At 42.3% G+C, this 23,422-nt stretch overlaps 2 protein-coding genes across 2 annotated transcripts in view; one reads left to right on the forward strand and one right to left on the reverse strand.

Annotated features, from left to right (window-relative positions):
* zhx2a (zinc fingers and homeoboxes 2a) overlaps positions 1-8,757 on the forward strand; it is a 34,996-nt gene extending 26,239 nt beyond the window's left edge. The window contains exons 10-13 of the mRNA XM_080753031.1: positions 174-459; positions 1,115-1,271; positions 3,038-3,163; positions 7,019-8,757. Of these exons, the coding sequence (XP_080609157.1) occupies positions 174-459; positions 1,115-1,271; positions 3,038-3,155 (561 nt within the window). The 3' untranslated portion in view covers positions 3,156-3,163; positions 7,019-8,757. The remainder of the gene's footprint in view (positions 1-173; positions 460-1,114; positions 1,272-3,037; positions 3,164-7,018) is intronic.
* A 2,208-nt stretch (positions 8,758-10,965) lies between these two features.
* Positions 10,966-23,052, reverse strand: derl1 (derlin 1). The gene is made up of 8 exons (XM_080753043.1): positions 22,689-23,052; positions 18,600-18,711; positions 18,048-18,112; positions 16,970-16,996; positions 15,651-15,746; positions 15,228-15,280; positions 14,106-14,216; positions 10,966-13,424 (listed from the first exon to the last, which is right to left on the reverse strand). Exons 1-8 carry the CDS (start codon positions 22,839-22,841, stop codon positions 13,262-13,264), a joined length of 780 nt encoding a protein of 259 aa, XP_080609169.1. The 5' UTR covers positions 22,842-23,052; the 3' UTR covers positions 10,966-13,261.
* Between the last annotated feature and the right edge of the window lie 370 nt (positions 23,053-23,422).

Below are 23,422 nucleotides of genomic sequence, written 5' to 3' on the forward strand. Positions count from 1 at the left end.
TGTAGAGTTTTGGAAGAAAATAAATGGGAATACATACAGTAATAACCAATTGGTCATTATCAAGAAGGAAATGGGCCGTCTGTGTGTTGTTTAGAAAAAATAAAAGTAGTACAATTTCTGCCTGACAGCAGAGATATACTGTATTAGTAATGTGAAGTATGTGTTTTGGCCAGGTGTTCTGTCGTACGCAGTGGCCGTCTCCTGAGGAGTACAGCCAGCTGGAGGTCCAGACGGGGCTGGGACGCATCGACATCGTCCGGTGGTTCAAGGACCACCGCTCTGCTCTGAAGACCGGAGGACTCCTGGACTGGATGGACGGCTTCCACAACCAGAACCAGAACCAGACTGTTGTTGGGCAACAACAGAAAGGAGGCCAGGAGCAGAATGGCCAGAACTCTGCATCGACGGGGAAAACTGAGAAAAACCTCAGCCTTCCTCGAGGATCCAAGATCCTGAAAGGTAGGATAATGGAAATAAATATGGATATCAAACAATCTCTCCCTGTTTGTCTTGTTTCTCTTTTTAGGCACCACAATGAAATTGTAGTGTTCAGTGGTGTATAGTAAAGTAAAAGTTAATTTACTTAAGTACTGGTAGGTATTTGTCTTTACTTGAGTATTTCCAATTTCCAATACTTTTACTTCTACTCCACTACATCTCCGATCCAAATATTGTACTTTTACTCCACTACATTTATTTTAAAACTTAAGTTATTTTGTAGATTTCGATTATTATTACAAAACATACATGAACCACTTCAGCCCTATATACATTTCGGCCATTTGAAAATAGCCGATCTACAAGCTCACAATGTGTCGCGACGCGACTCATTGTAAGCTAGTTGATCTGCTATTTCCAAAAGATTTTTATACATTTGAAAACTTGAAATGGACATTCTGCATAACGAGTACTTTCTACTTTTGGTTCTTGGTACATTTTGATGCCAATACTTTTATACTTTTTATTCAATACATTTTGAATTCCGGACTTCTACTTGTAACCGAGTATTTCTACATTGATACTTTTACTTAAGTAAAAAATGTGAGTACTTTGTCCACCACTGCATTTTAGGCACCACAATGACATTGCACTGTTTCTCATTCTTCTTCTGCAGCCCTGGGGGTTGGTGATGAGGCTGGGACGAAGCCAGCAGCCAAGCTGTCCAACCAGGACATAGTCCAGTGGTTTACTAACAGACTGAGCCACAGCGTGACGGACCTGAGCCTGCCCAGTCCAGGCCACATGAGCCCAAACACTGCTGACAAAGGGAGGTGGGTAGACAGAGAGAGAGAGAGAGAGAGAGAAAGAGAGAGATTGTCTCCCTCTCGTATTCATCGCCTGATCAATACGCAATATGAATCCTCTACTCGGACTCATATTGCAGTGTGCATGAGTCAGCACCAAAACAAAGCCAGCTTACTCTTTCACTGTTTGAATTTTTGAAGCGGTGAAAACCGCTTCCTATGAGTGGCTTTGTGTGTATCACGCCCATATATGGTCATTTTAGTCCAGAATGAACAGGCTTTTTCAAAAACAGAATGTCCGTTTAATTACCATATATGGTGATCTCAGTCCAGAATGAACAGGGTTTTTCAAAAACACAATGTATGTCACCTCATGTCCATATATGGTCACTCCAGGCCAGAATGAACAGGTTTTTCCTGTCCCGTACGTGCAAAATATCAGTCCAGAATGAATAGGCTTTTTCAAAAAGCAAAATGTGTGTCCCATGTCCATATATGGTCATTTCAGTTCAGAATGAATAGGCTTTATCTGTCCTGTACGTCCAGAACATGTGTGCGGTGTCCCTCCCGGTCAGATGAATGGATACTTTGAGGATTGGTCAAGCTTCACATGATAATTTGGCCTTCAGGTTTTATCTGTCTTGTACATGCAATAGGTCTCACCTATTGCAGCAATGACAAATAGCCGCATAAGAGCAAAAGCAAAGGCACAATAAGAATATACAGATGCTAACAGAATGGTAAAAAGGAGCATTAAGGCAGACAAGAGTAAATACATTGAAAATCTAGCAGAAGTTGAAAAATTTAGTAGGCCACAAAGATAACAGAAACTGAAATAATTATAGAGGGATGCAGTTGACAAACAACTAAGAGACCAGCAAGCAGGACTTTTTATATATTTTTTTAAAACCTATTATACCGGCTGTCATACCGGCTCTCCAGACAATTCTATACTAAGATTCACCGCTTCACTTCGAACCGAGGTTTGATTTTTAATTAAACATGTAGAGACATTATTTCAGATTTATTTATGTATATATTTTTTTCTTATAACATGGTTGAAGTGGAACTCCCATTGGAACTGTATAATCTTGACAACCGATTCATGTTCTGGTTTGAAACAATTGCGACTATGGGTTTGCCGCTCTGACATCATGCTCTGATGTCACTGTGATGTCAGGGGAACCACTCTACCAGAATGGGTTTGCCGCTCTGACATCACGCTCTGGCTTCACTGTGATGCCACACTAACAGAATCCCTTTTATGCCCATATATGGAGTTCCCTGATGTCATCAATATTAATGATGCCCTGTTAGAGAGATCCCTGTGATGCCAGGGGGAACAAATACCTTTTATGCCCATATATGGAGATATGGAGATCCCTGTGATGCCAGGGGAACAAATACCTTTTATGCCCATATATGGAGACTGCACATGTCATGCCCTCCCAATGAACCTCCTCACTGTCAGGTGAAAACAAGTGACCATGTGTCCCATCTGATGAGACGTGGTTGTCTAGTGACTAGTCTACACCCTACCCATATCAAACAGTATGGGGGTATTGGCAATAACTAAATTGGAGGCCAGAGTTGAATACTGTATATAATAGCATAACATACGGTACAATTAACATAACTTAAGTCACAGCTTGTTTAAGTGACATAATGCTGGACAAATGCATTTCTATGAGTTCAACTAAAATTAAATTCAAATAATTGATTTTGACATTCTACAGCTTGCACTTAAATACGGTTTGTAAACATTCTGACATTAAACTGTGTGTTTGTGGTAGGTGGGTGAAGGTGACCATGGCGGTGGGAGAGGAGACGGATGGAGGAGTGGACAGACCAAAACTGGCAGCAGACACTGACGTGCTGGCCTTGGAGCACCCTGGAAGAGTCACTGGCTGATACTGTAGGTAGGTCACATTAGTGAAGAGTCACTGGCTGATACTGTAGGTAGGTCACATTAGTGAAGAGTCACTGGCTGATACTGTAGGTAGGTCACATTAGTGAAGAGTCACTGGCTGATACTGTAGGTAGGTTACATTAGTGAAGAGTCACTGGCTGATACTGTAGGTAGGTCACATTAGTGAAGAGTCACTGGCTGATACTGTAGGTAGGTCACATTAGTGAAGAGTCACTGGCTGATAGTGTAGGTAGGTTACATTAGTGAAGAGTCACTGGCTGATACTGTAGGTAGGTTACATTAGTGAAGAGTCACTGGCTGATAGTGTAGGTAGGTTACATTAGTGAAGAGTCACTGGCTGATACTGTAGGTAGGTCACATTAGTGAAGAGTCACTGGCTGATACTGTAGGTAGGTCACATTAGTGAAGAGTCACTGGCTGATACTGTAGGTAGGTTACATTAGTGAAGAGTCACTGGCTGATACTGTAGGTAGGTCACATTAGTGAAGAGTCACTGGCTGATACTGTAGGTAGGTCACATTAGTGAAGAGTCACTGGCTGATAGTGTAGGTAGGTTACATTAGTGAAGAGTCACTGGTTGATAGTGTAGGTAGGTCACATTAGTGAAGAGTCACTGGCTGATAGTGTAGGTAGGTTACATTAGTGAAGAGTCACTGGCTGATACTGTAGGTAGGTCACATTAGTGAAGAGTCACTGGCTGATAGTGTAGGTAGGTTACATTAGTGAAGAGTCACTGGCTGATAGTGTAGGTAGGTCACATTAGTGAAGAGTCACTGGCTGATAGTGTAGGTAGGTTACATTAGTGAAGAGTCACTGGCTGATAATGTAGGTAGGTTACATTAGTGAAGAGTCACTGGCTGATAGTGTAGGTAGGTCACATTAGTGAAGAGTCACTGGCTGATAGTGTAGGTAGGTTACAACAGGAAGAGTCACTGACTAACTCATTTGGGGCATCAGGGGATGGCCACCAATTGCCTCCCCCTATAGTGTTCATGTTTAACCTCAAATTCTGTTATTTTATGCATATTATTGTACCCAAATCTCGATTGTTTTTTGTAGATTAATCTGATTTCAATCGCGATCGATGCCCGTCCATCTACATGTGACATGTATTATAATTCAGTTAGTGTTTTATTGTGTGCAACCATTAATTTATTAACCACTTTCAACGTAGCATCCCAGTTTTGGGGACGACCATTTCATCATTTTAGAAATGGGGCTTAAGTGGTAACCTATTTTTGCCACCCCCTATTTCTTTCTGAAATGACGCCTCTGGGTTAGAATATTGAGATAAAACTTTAAATACTGCTGTGAGGGAATAAAATACACCTTCTCCATTGGCCATATTGACAAATTGCAGTTGTTGCCTGCCCCATTTTATAGTGGGTCTTCAGATAGCAATTCTCTCTTTTTTTTTATGAACCAAAGTTAAAAGAAATTTCTTACGTTTCCTAGACCCTACTGCACAGTATAACATTTTCTTTCATAGAATACATACATACAACATACAACCCTACAAATAGTGAACTATTCCTTTAAGATTCTGCAGCTGCAGCCTCCAGACCTTCAGGAAGTTTGAAGTCTGTAATTACTCCCCGATTGGTCTTTTTAAAATATCACATGCCGGGCTGATAGAAAGAGGTTCTGACAGCCTGATCACCATGTGTTTGGCAGCCGACATGCACGCCCTCACAGAGAGGAGAGTGAAATTGTTCCAAGGACCCCGAATCAAGGACAGGACACATGTACAGTGGAAAATTGTGAAGGGAAACGGAAACGTTGGGAAACTGTTCTTGCTTTTACTGTGTGAAAACATACTGTACATGCGCACACAGTATGAAAAACGTATGTTTCTATGTCAGCAATCTGGCTAGCCATCGTCAAAGAAAAGGTCCTTTTCACTTAACTGATACTACTATGTCAGTGGCTCTCAAACCTTTTCATGTGAAGGACCCCCAAAATGACGTGTTTGGCCACGGACCCCATCTCAAAATATTGAGTCCCCAGAGACCCCCCAGAAGCTAAATTTGAGTTACAAACGTTCGCTTTAAAAATACACATATTCAAAGATTTGCACACATTTTCACGACTTTTTCAAAAATAGCAGATCTACAAGCTCGCAGCGTGGCACTCGGTGCCGCGCTGTGAGCTTGTATATCTGCTATTTTTCAATAGCTAAATCATTCAATAATTCTAGGCCTAAATGGGTTAATTCCTACCCCTTCGTCCTACTCCTCCCGCCCAACAGGTGCCGCCTCCCCCAGACCATAGGGCTGTTAAGTCTGACATCATTTTGTAGGCAGAGGAGAACTTTTGGCCCCTAAAAAAGGGAATCTTTTTACTATTTACTAATTTTTCTTCTCTTTGTTGTTGAAAGGAAAGTGGTAGAATTATACTTTAGTCGTTATTTTTGTCTCAGATCTGTTGAAATAGCGAGGGACAGATATTGACAATAAATCTGCTTGGAGGTCTGACTACAAAATGATGTCACGGCTTAAAAGCCCCATAGGAATACATGCAGCGACAAATATCCCCCAATTTAAAACAGTAAAAGCAGGAACTGTTTCCTAAGGAGACGCCTTCACACCTTTCCACTGTACATGTGTCCTGTCCCTGATTCTGGGTTACATATGAACACAACGGTGGGCTTCTCCAGCGCTTGGCTCTCACTGTAACTCATTTCAAATGTCATGTTACACACGACCGCTTCTGTTGGCAATAACGAGGAAATCCGTTTCACGTCGCTGTAAAACAGAAACAAGAGCGTCAGCTGCCAGCAGCATTGAACCATGTCGCTTGTCCTGCTGAAGAGAAATGCAAGGCGAGATCAATGAGAAATATACACATTTCATAGAGTTGGAGATGGGAAAACGAAGCATAAACCTTTCCTTAAAACCTCTGTCCACATAGGAGGATGTATCAGTTATGTTGTTATGTTGAATAGACCACCTATCAGGTTGAAGTTTTGCAGACCTATGCTGACAATTCGCTGACATAATGAAAAACAATACACAACGTGTATTCAAAAGAATCCTAAAGGTGTATATTGTCCCTCCCTAAGGCCATGTGTAAACCAATGCATTTTTTTCCCCCAGCTGAAAGCGCAGGGAGCTCTCGTCCAAACAGCCAGAGTTGGAATATATTTCTTATTTCTGCCTTTACACATTTTCTTTTACATTACTCGCCCCATAAGCAGACCGGGTCTGACAAAATTAAAAACATTTTAAATCCTAACTGGTTAGGACTCCTCGAGGGTCATAAATGTCACGCATTTGTTGGCGTCCATTTACATAATATACGACAAGCAACTGACCGGCTAAATACTTTTTCTTGCCTTGTCCCTGTATACAGGGGGTAATTTGGGTCATATGGGGATGGTAACTGCCACCCCCTAGTGTTCAAATTAAATTATTTTATACATATTGTCCCCATCTCTGAATTGTTTTAGCAGATTAATCTGATTTCTGATTTCCACATGTGACACTTGTCATTTAGACAAGCCTTTTATTGTTTAATACAACTATTAATTTATTAACCACTTTCAACGTGGCATCCCTGTTTTGGGAATGTCATTATAGGGGAACATTTTCAAACATTTTCTCTTTTCGCCCCCAAAGGAATAGTGAAAATAGTGTGGTGTTGAGAGCTTGTAGATCCACTATTTCAGAAATGGGGCTGTGGTAACTTATTCTTTGCCACCCACTATTTCTTTCTGAAATTACACCTCTGTGTACCTGTATTAGTTGGAACTAAATGCAGCTTTAGTGTACAATATTATGATGTAACTGTATTATGACTTTACCAAAGATATTGTTTTGCTCTTATGTGATTCTTTTTCATGTAGTGGGAATCACTGGCAGCTGAGTCACCATGAAGACGACTCAAAGATGGCTGAATCTGGAACCAACGATCTTACACTCTGCTTGTGATGTCATCACAAAGCACCGTGGACTTTGGCAGTTAGTTCCACACTGTTGAGAGGAGCACTGATGGTGTGTTGCAGAGGCTGACGGAAGAGTGCCAAAGCTGGACTTGATGCATTGTTCTTATTATTATTACTACTACTACACTTCTAAGGAAAAAAAAAGAGAGAGAAAAAAGGGCCCTTGTAAATATTTTTCTGTATTGCAAAAATGACCTTTGTACAATTTAGCTGGGGATGGCAGGTTTTGTTACATTTATAAAAGTCTTTGAACAGGTGCCCCAAAAAGGAGGAATGTTTTTTTTTTTTTTAGGTCATGGCGTATAATAGCCTACCATGTCAGTTGGTAATATTCAGTCATATTTTGGAAATTCAAAACTACAGGCTGCTCATTAATGGCACTTATATTTGCATGGACTGGTAATAACAGCTCTTCTCACAACAATAGGCCATGTCATCTTCATTGTCGTAAAGAGGGTCTTTGAATTGTCTGAAGGCGTGACCTTTGCTTGTACCTTGAAATGTTTTTTTAAAGACACTTAACCAGCCTCAAAAGTGGGAGATGAAGGAGCGGTTACAAGGAAAGGACAGGGTTTTGGGCAGTTTAAAGACGACCACAGCCTGCTCGCTGAGAAAACGAGGCGAGATAACGAACGCTGGGATTATTAACGAGGCAAAGTGGGCGGCCCTGGATAAATGGATGTCAGTTTTTATGGCAGGTTAATGCACTGTACATGATGTTTCTCTAATTCCTTTTAGTATTCTTACAATCAACTGCTGCTTCCTTGCTTCAGGACTGGGGGTATGTTCAAGAAGCTGAAATGTTCCTGAATGTTTTTAGTTTTAGTTTTTTTCATAATTAGCGATGATGCAACACTGCGTTGAGGAGTGTCTGAATGTCTGACCAGTCACACCATGCTGCCTTGTCAGCTCTGTTGTCTGACATAACGTTTTTGGAAACATTTTTTATTTTATTTAGAACATCAGAACTGAGCGAAATACATCTGTAATCTTTTCATTTTCTCTAGTAATTCTGTTTGTTTTGAAAACTTGGGACATTTTCTTGACTCGACATGTCAAGGCACTTACAGTACATATCCAACACGATATATAAACTGACTCAAATTCTTGTTTAAAAAAAAAAACAATAAATAAGTACATTTTGTTCAGCTGTGATATTTGAACACCCCCTCCCTCCCTCCCTATCTTCTCTCTAGCTGTCTGGCTGAATTGAGATGTTTCCCAGTATGTGAAGCAGGGTTAGGTTCAATACGCTATTAGTTTGATGAGTAGAGCATGACACCACTACTGATGTTTACGGCATGGCTCCTAGGGGGGGGCGAGCTGTCTAGAAGAGGGTCCATCTGGGTGTCCACGGCTACTCCTGCAAACCACTTTTTTGTACACGCTGCCAGTAGGACATTCACCAAATATTAGAATATTTGAATATTCGAATAGCAAAGTCACTATTCGACGTTGTTCACCGAAGTCGAATATTCGCTTTTTTTTTTCTTTCTTTAAAAAATATATAGTTTATAAAGCTTGGCTAGATAGGAAGTCATAAGAATGAGTTGTCAATGCCCCTGGTGGATGAATTTGTTAATGCTCTATAGATACCAGGGCTTCTCAAACCTTTTTAGGCCGTGACCCCCAAAATAAACATTTGAACTGTGGACCCCCACCCTGACAAGCACTTGGAATTGTAGGTATTATGTGACTCGGTTCCACAGATAAATATTGTGAAAATAGCCGATCTACATGCTCACAATGCCTCACAACACGAGGCGTTGTGAGCATGTAGATCAGCTATTTTCACAATGTTTGCCTCTTGCTTACTTATATATTTGACCAGTCCTGTCGAATATTCGACTATTCGAATACTTTGAGGTCGGATGATTTGTATATATATACATGTTTATACATTAAGGACCAGGAACGCATTATTACTTTAACCATTATTTTATGCTTTAGCTATTGAAAAATAGCAGATATACAAGCTCACAGCGCGGCACCGATATATATTTTTTACGCGATTCTATAAACGTCTTCTAAATCCTTCCTCGAACCTTTTCATGTCAAGGACCCCCAAAATTACATGTATTTGGGCGTGGACCCCATCTCAAAATATCCTGTTCCAGGGACCCCCCAGAAGCAAATATTTGAGTACAAATGTCCTTTTCAAAAATAGATCTACAAGCTCGCAGGGCAGCACTCGGTGCCGCGCTGTGAGCTTGTATATCTGCTATTTTTTAATAGTTAAAGCATAAAATAATGGTTAGTGGTTCCGGGTCTTGATGGGATTTATACATAACGCACACACAGGGCAAGACTGACGTCAACATCACAGAGCTCCATCCACAGGGAAGCCATGTAGACCCCATCTTATCAGTCGAGGTGATTTGTTTTTATAAATTCCAGCATCCAAACATGCTTTTTGCATGTTTAATTGCAGTTTAAACAGTGGGCTTGGGAATAATTGCGATGATCAGGCGGCAAATCTCATGTCGCAATTTTGTAAGCATTTAAAATGTCAATTGCCATTTCTTACAGTGGTTGTGTAGCCTGGTTCCAGCCCATAGACCCGCCCACTCTCAAATGAAGCTGAGTATGAAATCACGCTAGTGGTTGTGGGTAATTCATTTTGTTAAAACAACAAAGATATTCAATACAATTCATTCCTGGTGGGCTGAATTCTTATTTCACGATCGGTTAAATATTCACACATTTGGCAAAAGAATGACCTGAATTGATTGGCTTGACTAACCCTGCTTTGCACTGTGGATGTATGGCTGTTAGCTGGTTGAACTTCTGTTGCTGCTTTAGTTTTGTGTTCAGGTATCTGGAATACTGTACTGTTTAGGTGCTAACCGTGGAGTACTGCTTGCTTTACCTTTGTTTTCTACATCAACTCTGCTGTAACTCAATAAATACACAACCAACTGAGACCTCTTCATGTCTGGTGATGAATTGTACGTCATAAATGCCATGTGCGGCGGTGGGCAGGGGTCATCATTATGTACATACACAGACAAATGTGTCCGTGGCAAAGACTTGGCCTTGTCTGTGGCCAATTATTGATGTTCTGTTTTACACACCATTGTCCGGTCATTTTGTAGTAAGGCATTCACTGAATATTCGAATATCTAAGTCACTATGTTTTTTTCTTCATGGTTTATAAAGCTTGGCTAGATAGGAAGTCATAAGAATGAGTTGTCAATGGCCCTGGTGGATGAATTTGTTAATGCTCTATACCAGGGGTTCTCAAACCTTTTTAGGCCGTGACCCCCAAAATGAACATACTTGAACTGAGGTCCCCACCCTGACAAGCACTTGGAATTGTAGGTAATGTGACTCGGTTCCACAGATAAATAGTGAAAATAGCAGATCTACATGCTCACAACGCCTGTGAGCATGTAGATCTGCTATTTTCACAATGTTCGCCTCTTGCTTACTTAATATTTGACAGTTTGGACAGTCCTGTCGAAAATTTTACTATTCGAATACTTTGAGGTCGAATAATTCGAATACTAAAAATCACTATTCGTGAATGCCCTATTTTGTAGTGTCTGTGGCAATGACCCCTGTATGTCATGAGTGAGGCAGTGGGGCTTTGCAAAGAAGTGTATGGAGGCAGTTTTAGTTTTACTTCTGTTTTACTTAGTACAAAATGCCATTGTACAAAACATGAAAGGTCAGACAGGTGGTCCATGCCAAAGCAAAGCAGACGACTCTTGAGAGACAGAGACAACCTGTCATGGCTAATCTTCTATACCAAATCATACAACGGTCGCTGTCCAAAGATAACATGTCATGTTTTTCAGTGAGCGATGCCGTATTGAGTATATTAAGTTCTAGAGACAAACCACGTGGGAGTGGTGCGTCAGGTCACAAACGTTTAATCCACGTGGGTGAAGAGTGGTCAAAAAATGTTTTCCCCCCCAAACAACGCTTCATTCATAATTTTTTCAGAGAATAACAAAACCATTAACAAAAAGTTGAACCAAGTGCACCTGAAGTAGCACAAATATCTTAAACCACTTTCAAAATGATTTCTCCCCAAGTGCACAACGTGTAAGAGTATGCATTGTCATATCTTGTGATATTCATGTCTTTAAAAAAAAAAATGCCATTGCTGACAATGACAAAACTGAACTCAAACTGTAGCAGGTAATTATACCAACATCACAAAACACAACGTCAACTGGACTTGTTTTTGTTAGAACTGGTATTTCGTATTTGCATCTTTTAACCCTTTTAGAACGGGTATACATTTTGTGTATCATTATTTTATGCTTTAACTATTGAAAAATAGCAGATATACAAGCTCACAGCGCGGAGCTTGTAGATCTGCTATTTTTGAAAAATCGTGAACATTAGAATTTTGACCCGATTCTATAAGTGTCTTTTGAATCGTTTTGAAGACTTTTTGAAAAACCCTATGTTTCTATGTCAGCAATCTGGCCAGCCATCGTCAAAAAAAAGGTCCTTTTCACTTAACTGGAGCTCAGTTAGCCTGTTCTTGAGAGACTACTGTGTCATTGGTTCTCAAAACTTTTCATTTGAAGGACCTCCAAACTGATATTTATTTGGCCACGGACCCCCATCTCAAAATATCTAGTTCCAGGGACCACCCAGAAGCAAAATTGGAGTTACAGACGTTTGCTTTGAAAATACATATATTCAAAGATTTGCACACATTTTCACGGCTTTTTCCAAAAATAGATCTACAAGCTCGCAGCGCGTCACTCGGTGCCGCGCTGTGAGCTTGTATATCTGCTATTTTTCACTGGTTAAAGCATTCAATAATCATAGGCCTAAATGGGTCAAGATAAACCAAGACTGATTTTTAACCATGGCAGTGAGAAACATCAAGCGCAGTGAAATCATCCCAACACAAATAGAATCGCAAAAAACCCAACAAACGTATAATGAACCCAGGAGAGTGGTGGTTGGTTCCGTGTAGAAAAAGGTTCTTATACATTAGTCACAGTGAATCTCACTCTCTACCAGGGTGCAGAGGCACAGTGGTGTGCAGCAGGGTAAGCTTACGTATACCTTGAGACTTTGCACAACGTTAAGGAAAATAATGGGCCAACTAAATCATGGATTTCATTCAAATCCTTGCATTCAAATACAATGCACATTCACTTCTTGTTGGGCCTGCAGCTCTTCGAATTTGTGATTAATAGATAATCTTTCGCCACATAGTGAGTCTTCCATGGCAAATATGTTACGTTTTATCTTTACGTGGGTTTAATTACCGTAAAAGGGAGACATTTACAGAATCCCAACTTTTATCATGAATCAATTGCTGTATTTACAATGGAACAACAAACTTTTTTTTAATTCCCCATGGCACAGATAACATTTCCATGACTCTAAAAATGATAAATAAAAATACAACTCGTTTGTTGTTTTCTCACCATTTTAGACAGTCGTAGCCAAGATCTCCAAATGGTCTCAAATGTGTTCAGCAGAAGGTTGGCTGGCTGTGCACTCCCAACAAGTTGGTAATTACAATGTAATCTAATATGGCATCACAGACAGAGGGGGGGAGAGAGACCAAGAGATGGGGACCAGAGAAAAGAAAGGGCACAGGAACAAACAAAAACATGCTGGTCTGCAGCTACAACTTCTCTAGTCCAAATGGGGGTCGAAGAAAGGACGAGAAGGAAGGGAAAAGAACAGGTGAAAGAGGGACCATGGGATTTGTCATGAAATCCATTTATTGTTGTTGTTATTATCTCTTCATCCACAGTAGTAGTTGTGGTAGGAAGCCAGCTCTGCTTCGTGAGTGGAACCTGCAGGCAGAGTCTTAGTCCTGATGTGCGCTTGTTCTCGCTTAAAATGCTTGCTTCGACATCTCTTTCCCTTATTGCCTTGAAGAGCACACATAGATGGCATTACCAGGGTGAGGGCGGGAGGTGGTCATTTTGTTTTCCTGCTTCTTGTTTTGTGCAGTTTAACTGCTAATACATGATCCCTGATGGAACCATTTCTGAAATAAAACTAAGATGGATAAATAACTTGCCCTCATCCTTTTGTAATGGCAAAGATGTCATCCTTCCAAGGGAGAATGTGAAGAAGCAAGGATTTTAATGATGGAACATTCATTGCACACTCAATAAGAGGGAGTAAGGAGCAGGGATTCCTCTCTTTGTCATCTCAGTCGTCCCCCAGACGGAAGCCAGCGCCCCAGTTATGACGGCCTCCTCCTACACCGCCTCCTCCTCCTCCACCTCCTGCTTGCTCCTCTGGCGCCGGTCTCCTGCTGGGAGGAGCTCCAAAGCCTGACACCCCTCCTCTCCTATTGGGCAACAGCCGGTACCTGGAGGAGGCAAAGAGGACAACAGGTGAGTCATTCTCATATGAATACTCCACTCCAAAAACGTTTACCTAAAAAGGTGTTCACACACATTTGTCTCTCTTTGTATCCTCCAAGATTGTATTTCTTCTTTTTTTGTGTGACTTTTCTGCCTTTATTGATAGTATTACAGTGAAGATAGGACAGGAAACACGGGAGAGAGAGAGAGATGGGGAGTGACACGCAGCAAAGGTCGAACCTGCAACGCGCTGTGAGGCTGAATTAACCCATGTGGTATGCGCCTGGACCACTAGGTCAGCGGGCACCCCACATTGTTGCTTAAACGTGGCAAAATTGTTATTGTCTTGGGTCTCCCCCTGGAAGTGAACGGGGAAGCCAACGTGTCTGATGCAGATGTGTAATCCGGGCCCTTTGGGCTCCTACACACACACACACACACACACGCATGGTGAACCTTGACCAGGCGCCATCCAATAGGACAGAATCGCTGTGCGTCGACCCCGCTTGGCAGTCCTTTCACTTGCAAGTGTATGCCCACCGGGAATCTGCATGGGCTCTGTGTAAGCGTGTGCACGCATTAACACGGTTCTCTCAAGCATTTGTTTTAGCATTATAAGCTAATGAAAGGGAAGCTATCGCATTTGAGTGATTTGTTTACTGCAGGTGCAGGTGCAACATACTTACAGGAACTCTGGCGTGGAGAGGAAGGAGCGTCCTCCCAGGTCCATGGGGTATTTGAACATCAGGAAGAAGTACATATGACCCACCAGGTTCCCTATCAGCTCATTCACCACACTGGAGAACACACAGAAGACAACACAATGTTTTACTCCTTGAATGTCTTCAACAGGGGGTTCGAGACCCCTAGGGGGTCCACAGAGTTACTACACGGGGTCCTACAAACCTGAGTGATAGAACGTTTTTAAGATCTACAAGCTCACAGCGCCTTGCGCTGCGAGGCGTTGTGAGCTTGTATATCGGCTATTTTCGGCAAATTGGTTTGATGTAGAGGGGAAAAAGGGCAGACTAAGTACAGAGTGAAAGGTCAAGTTCATTAAGTATTGATGGTTCAAGTGGTTAAATATCTGATTCTGAAAACACAAATGATCGTGCTGTCAAAAAATGAAACTATATGGAATCTATGAACAGGTTGTGGGGGTCCCTGCTTCATCTCTCTCTCAACTAAGGGGTCCTTGAGCTGAAAACATTGAAGACCCCTGCATTAATGTTTTCATTCATTCATTCAACACCCTGAACACCAAAATACACAAAACAAAGCATTTGAATTCATCATTAAAGCCCCAATGCACAACTTGTGTGTGAATAAAGCCTTACTTTAACTAACAGCTCAACAGTAGAGATTTTGGCCATTGTGCAAGAGAGTAGGACATGAACGTTCTGAATTGTAGCTTTAATGCATTCAATTATTCATTTCATTATTTCAAGCTCAAAGCAAAATACAACTGTGACCACGGAAAACTGTTGCAGCAGACTTGGGAATGTTGTTGTCAACATGCTCTGCAGCTGGCACTGTGCAATGGAGTGAAAACAGTATATAATCCAGTCTTTCAATGCTGAACTTTGTTCTCAACATTTGAAAACAGACAGTACTTAAGTTGATCAGATGCAAATGTAAGCCTGTGTGTGTGTGTGTGTGTGTGTGTGTGTGTGTGTGTGTGTGTGTGTGTGTGTGTGTGTCTGTGTGTGTGTGTGTGTGTGTGTGTGTGTGTGTGTGTGTGTGTGTGTGTGTGTGTGTGTGTGCGTGTGTGCGTGCGTGCGTGCGTGCGTGCAGGAGTAGTTACTTACGAGCCTCCGATGATGTAGTTGAAGCCCAGGATAACCCAAGGTAAATAACATGCCTGAGTGAGAGGTGGGAGGTTATCAATAATTAATATTAACCTTACTATTATGATTCACACCATGGAGACTTGAGTTCAATAATATTTTTAGTTTTTTGTCACATTTCTAAGACAAAAAATGTGATTACAATAAATTTCCCCCCATTGATTCCGGATGGGGATCCAAATGGATTCGGGTCCCCATCCGGAATCAATGGGGGTAAATTTACTCTAATCAAATTTTTGTCTTAGGAATGCGACAAAAAACAAAAAATAGTATTTAACACAAGTCTCCATGGCGTGAATAGTCAATAGAAAAAAAGTCATTTTGGGGGATCTACGAGCTCACAAAACACATTATAATGTGGTTGAGGATGAAAAGCTTGGGTACCTTGAATCGTGTTCCGAACCAGAAGGAGACGATGGTGTCTCTGTTGAGTTGAGCCCATACGTAGAGTACTGACATGATCAATGGGATCATCAGCAACTGGAAACAACAATGACATAAATGTTAATAAATAATGATTAAATACCTAGACCAGTGGTTCTCAACCTGTGGGTCGGGACCCCCACTGGGGTCCCCAAATTATTTTGGGGGGTCCCCAGATGATTAGCTTAATGTGCAACATTGTTTTCTCTCTCAACAGTAAACAAACCAACCTAACGTTTGAGTGTATAGAGGGTATCTGCACATTTCTAAAGTGACAATTTAAGGACTTTTTAATACCTCTAAAATGTCAAATTAAATATCTGCCAAATTGTCAAATATTAGAGGCAGAAAATTGGGAAAATAGCCGATCTACATGCTCACAACGCCTCACAACGCGTGGCGTTGTGAGCATGTAGATCTGCTATTTTCACAATAGAACCGTGTTATACAAAATGCAATGCCTTAACTCTTAGTGCTCGTAGGGTGGGGGGTCCCCAGTTAAAATAAGATTATTTTGGTGGTCGCGGCCTGAAAAGGTTGAGAACCACTGACCTAGACAATATGATAAGAAGAAGGCAGTGGGACTTGGGGTAAATGTGAGCTCATAATGGACACTGCTGTAATGTATATGTCATAGTATATTAGAGAAACAGCACATTCGAGACGCGGAGCACTCGTGGTGCGGCACGGGGCGGAGCAAGCGGTCGCCAATACAACGTACTCCAGGCGGTGCGCCGCTCTATTGTCCACGACACTGCGAGCGGCTACCGAAGCCCCCCTGTATCCACGAAGCCCAAACGAGTTACGAGGCCCCCCTGGGTCCACGAAGCCCCAAGCGGCGCGAAGGCCAGCGGACCTTGGTCCTGCTCTTCGCCCCCGAGCGCCGCAGGCGCGAGTGGCCGCGAAGAGCGGGCCAGGGCCGCGCGGCCGGCGGAGCGCCGCGCGAGTTACGAAGCCGTGGTGAATGCAATCGTTATATTTATGCCCAGGCCGTAAGGCAAGCGCACGTTAAACGCCCTGTCCAAGTGACTACAATGGAGCTAATGGCTAGGCTAGGCTAGGCTAGGCTAGGCTAGGCTAGGCTAGGCTAGGCTAGTAAATAAAGAGTAAACACTTCCGGTCTGCGGCGAGTTCAAAGCGTGACGTAACTCTCTTATCCAGTGGCTGACGTCGCCATCTGGTGGTGATTAGTGTGTGGTGAACGTCAAAACGAGTGCTCCTTGACAACTTTTACTGGTTTCTTGAACATACTGTAACATATATATGTTACAAATTCTCACCTGCATGTCCATCATCAGTCCAGTTATCTACAGGTTCAAGAGTCAAGGACCACAACATTATGGCACAATTTGATTACAGAGCATGCCGTGGCTTGTGCTGGCAGTAACATGAGAACGAAATAGAAAAGCGTTTGACCATCTCTGTTCCTTAATATGCACATTAACTCGGCAGCTTGGGAGTGTGAGAGTACACTGGAAGAATAACGCATTGATCCAAATCAATCTGTCCTTCGAGAAGGGTTGTTAATCAGAGCTGAACTCTTGACAGTGTACTCCACACAACTTCAAACAGGGAAAGGGGTGTGGGCGAGCCCGTGCTGCATGTGACCTATTTTAGGCTGCTCTGCAGGGGTAGAATGCCACTGGGCCACTGGCATGATGCCACCCAGAGCTGGCACACTGCTGCAGCCTGGAGGGACAAGGAAAGAGAAGATGAGCTGGAGAGAGACACAAAGAGACAGAGAGAGACAGAGAGAGAGAGAGAGAGAGAGAGAGAGAGAGAGAGAGAGAGAGCAGAACAAAAAGGAGGGATAGTAGAACAAGCTAACAAAGTTTTAACCTTGATGCCAAAGCAATGCAGTGGAAAAACCTCAAGTCAATTCAGAATAGAATTAGAATAGGGATGGGACGATAAGCGATATTATTGTTAACACTCACAATAACCGTATCGTGGAGATTTAATTTATCGTGATATCGTCCTCCGTCATGCACTGGGATCAATTCACCTTTTATTTGCCGAGCTGCATATCCGGTACCACTTAAACCCTCTATATTGGTAAAAGGTACTTATAATATACATACTTGATACCATCTTTTTTTCACTCTCTACCAAATCTCATTTGCCAAAAAATACAAGCTACAAGCTCACAACGCGTCGCACTCGCAACGCGACACATTGTGAGCTTGTAGATCGGCTATTTTTGGCAAATGTTCCGCCCCAGGATAATGGATTTGATTATCACGATAATATAAATGAAATCGCAATTTCTTTGGTTACAATAATCGTGATATGAAATGTTCATATCGTCCCATCCCTAGTTGAAGGCCAGTGTTGTATTAGTGAAGAATGTAAGGATACAACAATGCAGAGCCAGTTGAAAAGGAGCATGAAGACATAGTCGGCTGGCCGGCCATCAAACGCTCCTGCAAGACACATGGGAGCATTTATTAGAAAATAGGTTAACACAGAAAGGCGTGATGCTGCACTGGTGATGGGAGGATATTTGATTTTATCTTTTAATCAGGATTAAAAACCCTCAAGATCATTTATTTCCCTTTCCCTTATTTATTTTTAAAGGCAAGGCCCTTGTCTTTTCTTTTTTGTTTCTTTTTTGTATAGCACATTTCAAAACACAAAGAGGTCGTTCTTTTTCCAGATCTTTTTAAATTTGTATGGGAAAATAAATAATAAAAGTTAACAGCAATGCTCAAAATACAATTGCAATTCCAAGTGAGAGTTTGAATGAAACTGAAATAGTATGGGGGAATGAACGAACAACCAAATTATTTTAAATATGTATACGATATAAATTAACGTATAACTTTCACAAAATGCAGAGGCACACCTAGACTTGTCTCAGAGCACACTGTTTGGGAATCACTGCTGTAGCATACATAACATTAAGCTTACCTGTCTCCAGCCTAGAAGAGTACTGATAGAGAAAATAGAGGTTGACCAAGTAGAGAAATCCAGTCCCGGGGCCTACTGGGAAATACAGGGTAGACGTCAGTGGTCTCCAGATCTGAAACAAACAAGACACGACATTATTATTGTTGTGTATATTCCCCCTATAGCCTTTATAAGTAAAGCAGAAAGGGTACTGTAGGCAAAGATATTTAATTAATGAAGATAGCTCATCCTCATTGGATCCACTAGAGTGCGACATGGTACACAAATCCTACAAATTGACTCCTAAGTGGGCGCGGGCTCTGACTGCAAATCCCGCGCACGTCCTGGTTACTGGTGCTATAGATCCCGCGAGAGTGTGTTGCTGGGACAGCTAAAGAGCAATAATAAAGTTGATTTTCTCAGTTGTTGTGTCGCTGAAAAAAGCCACTTTAGTATGACAATTGTGTTAATATTATGAGGCTTGTGATGATCTGGTCCAATATTTAGGTCAGTGACTATAGCTTCTGAACTATTATTTTGCTCTGTGTTCACGTTAGCTCTCCCATTGTAAATGAATAGACTCCAAACATGCTTCCGCCTCCTAAAAAGGTGTCCCCCTGTCATGCAGAAACGGGAAGTACAGGTCTTTTGCACCCTCTTGCTATCGCCCTCTTGGCTGTAGGTCTGCTAGGTCAGGTTGCTCGCTGTAGTCTGCAGGGCTACAGAATATGTTTGCGTTGAAGTACATAGTGAAGAGATCATCACTGATTAAATCGGAGAGAAAAGACATGTGATGTTCCAAAAAGAACAGCTTGAGGGATGGGATGCATCGAGGACCTTCCTAGGAAGGCGCTCGGGGGGCATCTGTACTAGATGCCCGAACCACCTAAGCTGTTTTACCAATTATAGAGGGTTTAAATGGTACTGGATATGCTGCACGGCAAATAAAGGTGAATTGATCCCAGTGCATGACAGAGGATAATTTCACGATAAATGAAAATCTCCACGATACAATTATTGTGAGTGTTTTGTATCACGATAAACAATAATAACGATTATTGTTACCCATATTGGTGGCCCCGGACACCCCCCGGACACCATTGCTCCAATACGCACCAAACTTGGCACAAACACTATCAGGGGTCTGCCATGACAGTAGTCACACCAGGGGCCCACAGGGGCCCCTGGCACACTGTTGCTCCAATCTGCACCAAACTTGTTACTTGACACAAATGCTGTTCAGGGTCTGCCTTGACAATAATTGTCAAACCAAAAAATAAACCACAGATATAAAAAGCTAGATGCCTCATTCGCCTCTGCAGTTCATTGGAGCGACGTGCAACAATTGCAGTCCGGACTTCCTGGAAAAAACTAAGGGACTGCTGCCAGTCAAGTGACTACTGGCCAATCACAGCGTGTCTTTTCTGGGACTTATCCAAGGACTACAATTCAATTCAGCACAGCCAGTTCCGATGTTGCGAGGCTCAGCTGTTCTTGCAGGCTGCGTATGCAAAGACCAGCCCACCCCCACCTGCCTCTAATTGGCCTAGCAACTTCCGTATGTGTGACGCACGTGGAAGTGACGCACACGGATTCCCTTGGTCCCTCAATGCATATGCACCAGAGCAGAAGGAGGCGTCTACCTTTCTATTTCTATGGGGGGCACTACATAAGTGTTACAGCAGTGTTAATTTCAAAAGGCCTCAGTGACCGTTGCTCAATATAGGACTCAATTTATTTATTTTTGTAACGTCGCACCCCCAACACTCCCTGCTGACCCCCCCGCCCGGCTTCCCTCCCCCAAACACTAGGCCAATTGTGTTCATAATATATAGACGCTCAACAAAGCTGGATGCACCACCACTGTGGATTCGAACCCACAACCTCTGTGGTGGTGGGCAGCTACTTTACCGCCCGAGCACTTTTGAAGGCTGCATAGAGGCCTGACATTCTAGTACAATAAAACTTTAACTGCCCAAGAGTGAGCCTGGACCGTCGACTAAAGTCAAAGAGACAGCATTAACAAAAGAGGGGAAACAGGTCAGAGCAGGATGAAGCAAGGACCTCTATTAGTGATGATGGGTTAAACAATGACATCAAGTGTCCGCTCAGTCGGAGAACACGAGTCGCCTGAATGGTGATGGTACTGATGGTACTGTAGGTGCTGCGCTCCACCTCCGCAATCCATCTCCCAGGGGTCTAGCGCATTAGAAATGGTAAGACACTCTCTCTCGTGGCTGCTACCGACATTGACTCTCTATTTACTTGCTTCTTACACCTGACACCTGAGGCCCATTTCGCAAAAGCGGAAGTCATCCAGGACGGAAAAAGGGCCTAATATGACCTTAACATTGAATTGAATTAAGGCAGACTTGGAGCATAATCATTGTCATTAGTCTCTTCCGGATATAGGCTAGTGATACATTTTAGGCAAAAGAAAGGCATCAGCTCAACTCAAACTGTGTGTGTTAACACTTACAGCATACGTGCAGTACTACTGTGATTTGAATGCCTTTTACAGGTCTTTACAATTTGCCACCTCTAGGCTAGAGGTGGAAAATTGTATCAATTTCAGTTCATGTTCGATTTAGCTTAAAGCTTCTGGGTGGGGGTGGGGCTCTTGTCTTGTGTTGCTTTGCTGTGAACACACTTTTAATACTTTTTGTACTAATCAATGTACACTTTTTGATTAGCACTGCACTGTTAACTAGTATTATTACTTGCGCCAGCAGAGCGTGCAAGCACTGCGTTCAGCTGCGTATGTAGGTATGTAGGTAGGCAGGTAGCCGTGTGTGTTTAAGCCCGTAGCCCAATCAGGGACCAGCATTTCAGGCAACGTCATCATTAACAGCCAATGAGGGACCAGCATTCCTGGTAATGCCAGTGGTGAGCGCACCTCTTGGCACCATGCATGGCCTACTTGTGCTCAAGTTGCAAGTTGGCACCTCGACAGAGTGCAGTTCTAGTTATTATCTGTGTTATGGTTAACTGTTATGGACACTTTATTTTGGTTTTTACCACTGTTTACCGTTGCTCTGTATTTTTATGCTTCTTTTGAATTTGTTTGCCTTTTTTTTCCCCGCTGTACACAACAGTACTTTTTCATACTTTTACCTGTAACTCTGTAACCTTAACTTCTGTTCCGCCTCTGGGGGACAGATTTACCCTCGTGGGAAAATAAAGGTCTATCTAAAAGCCCATGTTGATTAATCTTGGTTGAAGCTCTCCTCGCAATAACTATCATGACAAATCCTATGTCTGTTTCTCTGAGGAATCATTGTAGTCGTAACTCATAATATATCCCACCCATGTTCCTTAATGTCATTTATTGACCCCTTAAACAGGCAACCCTCGTGTGTGCGTGCGTGTGTGTGTGTGTGTGTGTGAGAGAGAGAGAGAAATTCATGAGGAAAGACTAATGCTTCAACAACACTGAACAGGTGTCCTTCTATTCCAATTGGTTTTCAACCTTTTTCCATCTCAGGGTCCATTATTTATTCAGCATTTGAGCCACCATTTGATGACATTTAGCCTCTCAGACCCCAACCCTTCAACATAACAATTCTTCTACATTCTCTAATTGTGTAGACTTCTAATGCAGGTGTTTAACAATAATCTTACTCTCAAGAGTTAAATATCTATACCTATATAGATCTATACAGGTTTATTTGGTTACCAACTCTCCATCATTTAGCTGGGGACCCCCTGGAACCCCCTCAATGATCACTGGTGGTCCTTGAGAGTCAACATCAACATTCATAACATAGTAGTAGCTTGACAGCATCCGGAAGTCATACACGTTTTCCCTGTCTCCGATTGGCCGTTACTGTACTATGGAGGCCTAACATGAGCCTCGCTAGCCACCTGCTAACTGATCGCATAAGAGAGCATTATGACACAATGCTGTTCCCCTTGTTCAACTGTTATTACATGTCGACACTTGCTTTGGCACAATGTAAACGTACGTTTTCTCACGCCAATAAAGCTCATTTGATTTGAACTGAAATTGAGTAACGAAATGCTGGGGACGAGGAGGCTACATAATAACCGTTAGCAGTTGATGGACGTCATTCAACTGTCAAAACACAACCAAACCACTCAAATACGTACCTGAAAGTTGTGAATGAATTTCTCCGGCCATAGTACGAGGTACATGGGACTGATCAGTCCCAGTTTCCCTATCAGAGGGACGGCTATGGAGCCTGCGAACCAGTAGCGGGTGATAAAGGGGATGCTTTTGAACCAGTCCCCGATGTCTGACATCTTGGCATAGGATGATCACAACAACGAACCAGATCAGAGAATTACTATTAAGTCCAACCCGAAGATAAAACAAACTGCCTGGCACACAGTGGTGCCCTCCTCCTCCTGTCTTTAGTACTAAATAAAACGGTTCCACCGGTCTGGTACCACCAGGGTCTGTTCATCCGCTGTCTAAGTTTAGTTATATGACGTGGCTAATCACAAGTAGCTAGCGTCTCACACGCGTCAAGTTGCTGCAAATCACGAGAGCGTTTCCGGTCAGTTTTCTAAATAAAACCCTCCCTGATCTACCTGCCCTGTGTGTATCTATTCTGCATGATTGACAGATAAAGGTTGTTACCTTATTATCCCACCAGGGAAAATTAGAAGCAGATAAACAAGAAAATAATACAGCCAAAAGTAAATTAAATGAAGAGGCAGCCAGGGTCACACAGGGACAGTGGGAAGTAAACATAAACATAATCCATGATCCATGATCCATCCAGCTTTACAATAAATGAAATCAAGATTATTATTTGAAGTATTTTAAAATGTTTTTCAAAATAATCAAAAGAAGGAAAAGAAGTTAAGGCATGGATGAA

Source organism: Nannobrachium achirus (genome assembly GCF_963921795.1).
Source record: "Nannobrachium achirus genome assembly, chromosome: 2".
NCBI classification, from domain to species: domain Eukaryota; kingdom Metazoa; phylum Chordata; class Actinopteri; order Myctophiformes; family Myctophidae; genus Nannobrachium; species Nannobrachium achirus.

Excerpts from the sequence above, each read along its gene's own strand:
- derl1 (XM_080753043.1), bottom strand. The coding sequence starts at position 22,841 with ATGTCAGACATCGGGGACTGGTTCAAAAGCATCCCCTTTATCACCCGC. Across the intron at positions 16,997-18,047 it reads TCAACTGGCTCTGCATTGTT|ATAACTGGACTGATGATGGA; the intron begins GTATCCTTACAT and ends TTGAACCTGTAG. Across the intron at positions 13,425-14,105 it reads CTCTCCACGCCAGAGTTCCT|GTACCGGCTGTTGCCCAATA; the intron begins GTAAGTATGTTG and ends TGCCTCCTCCAG.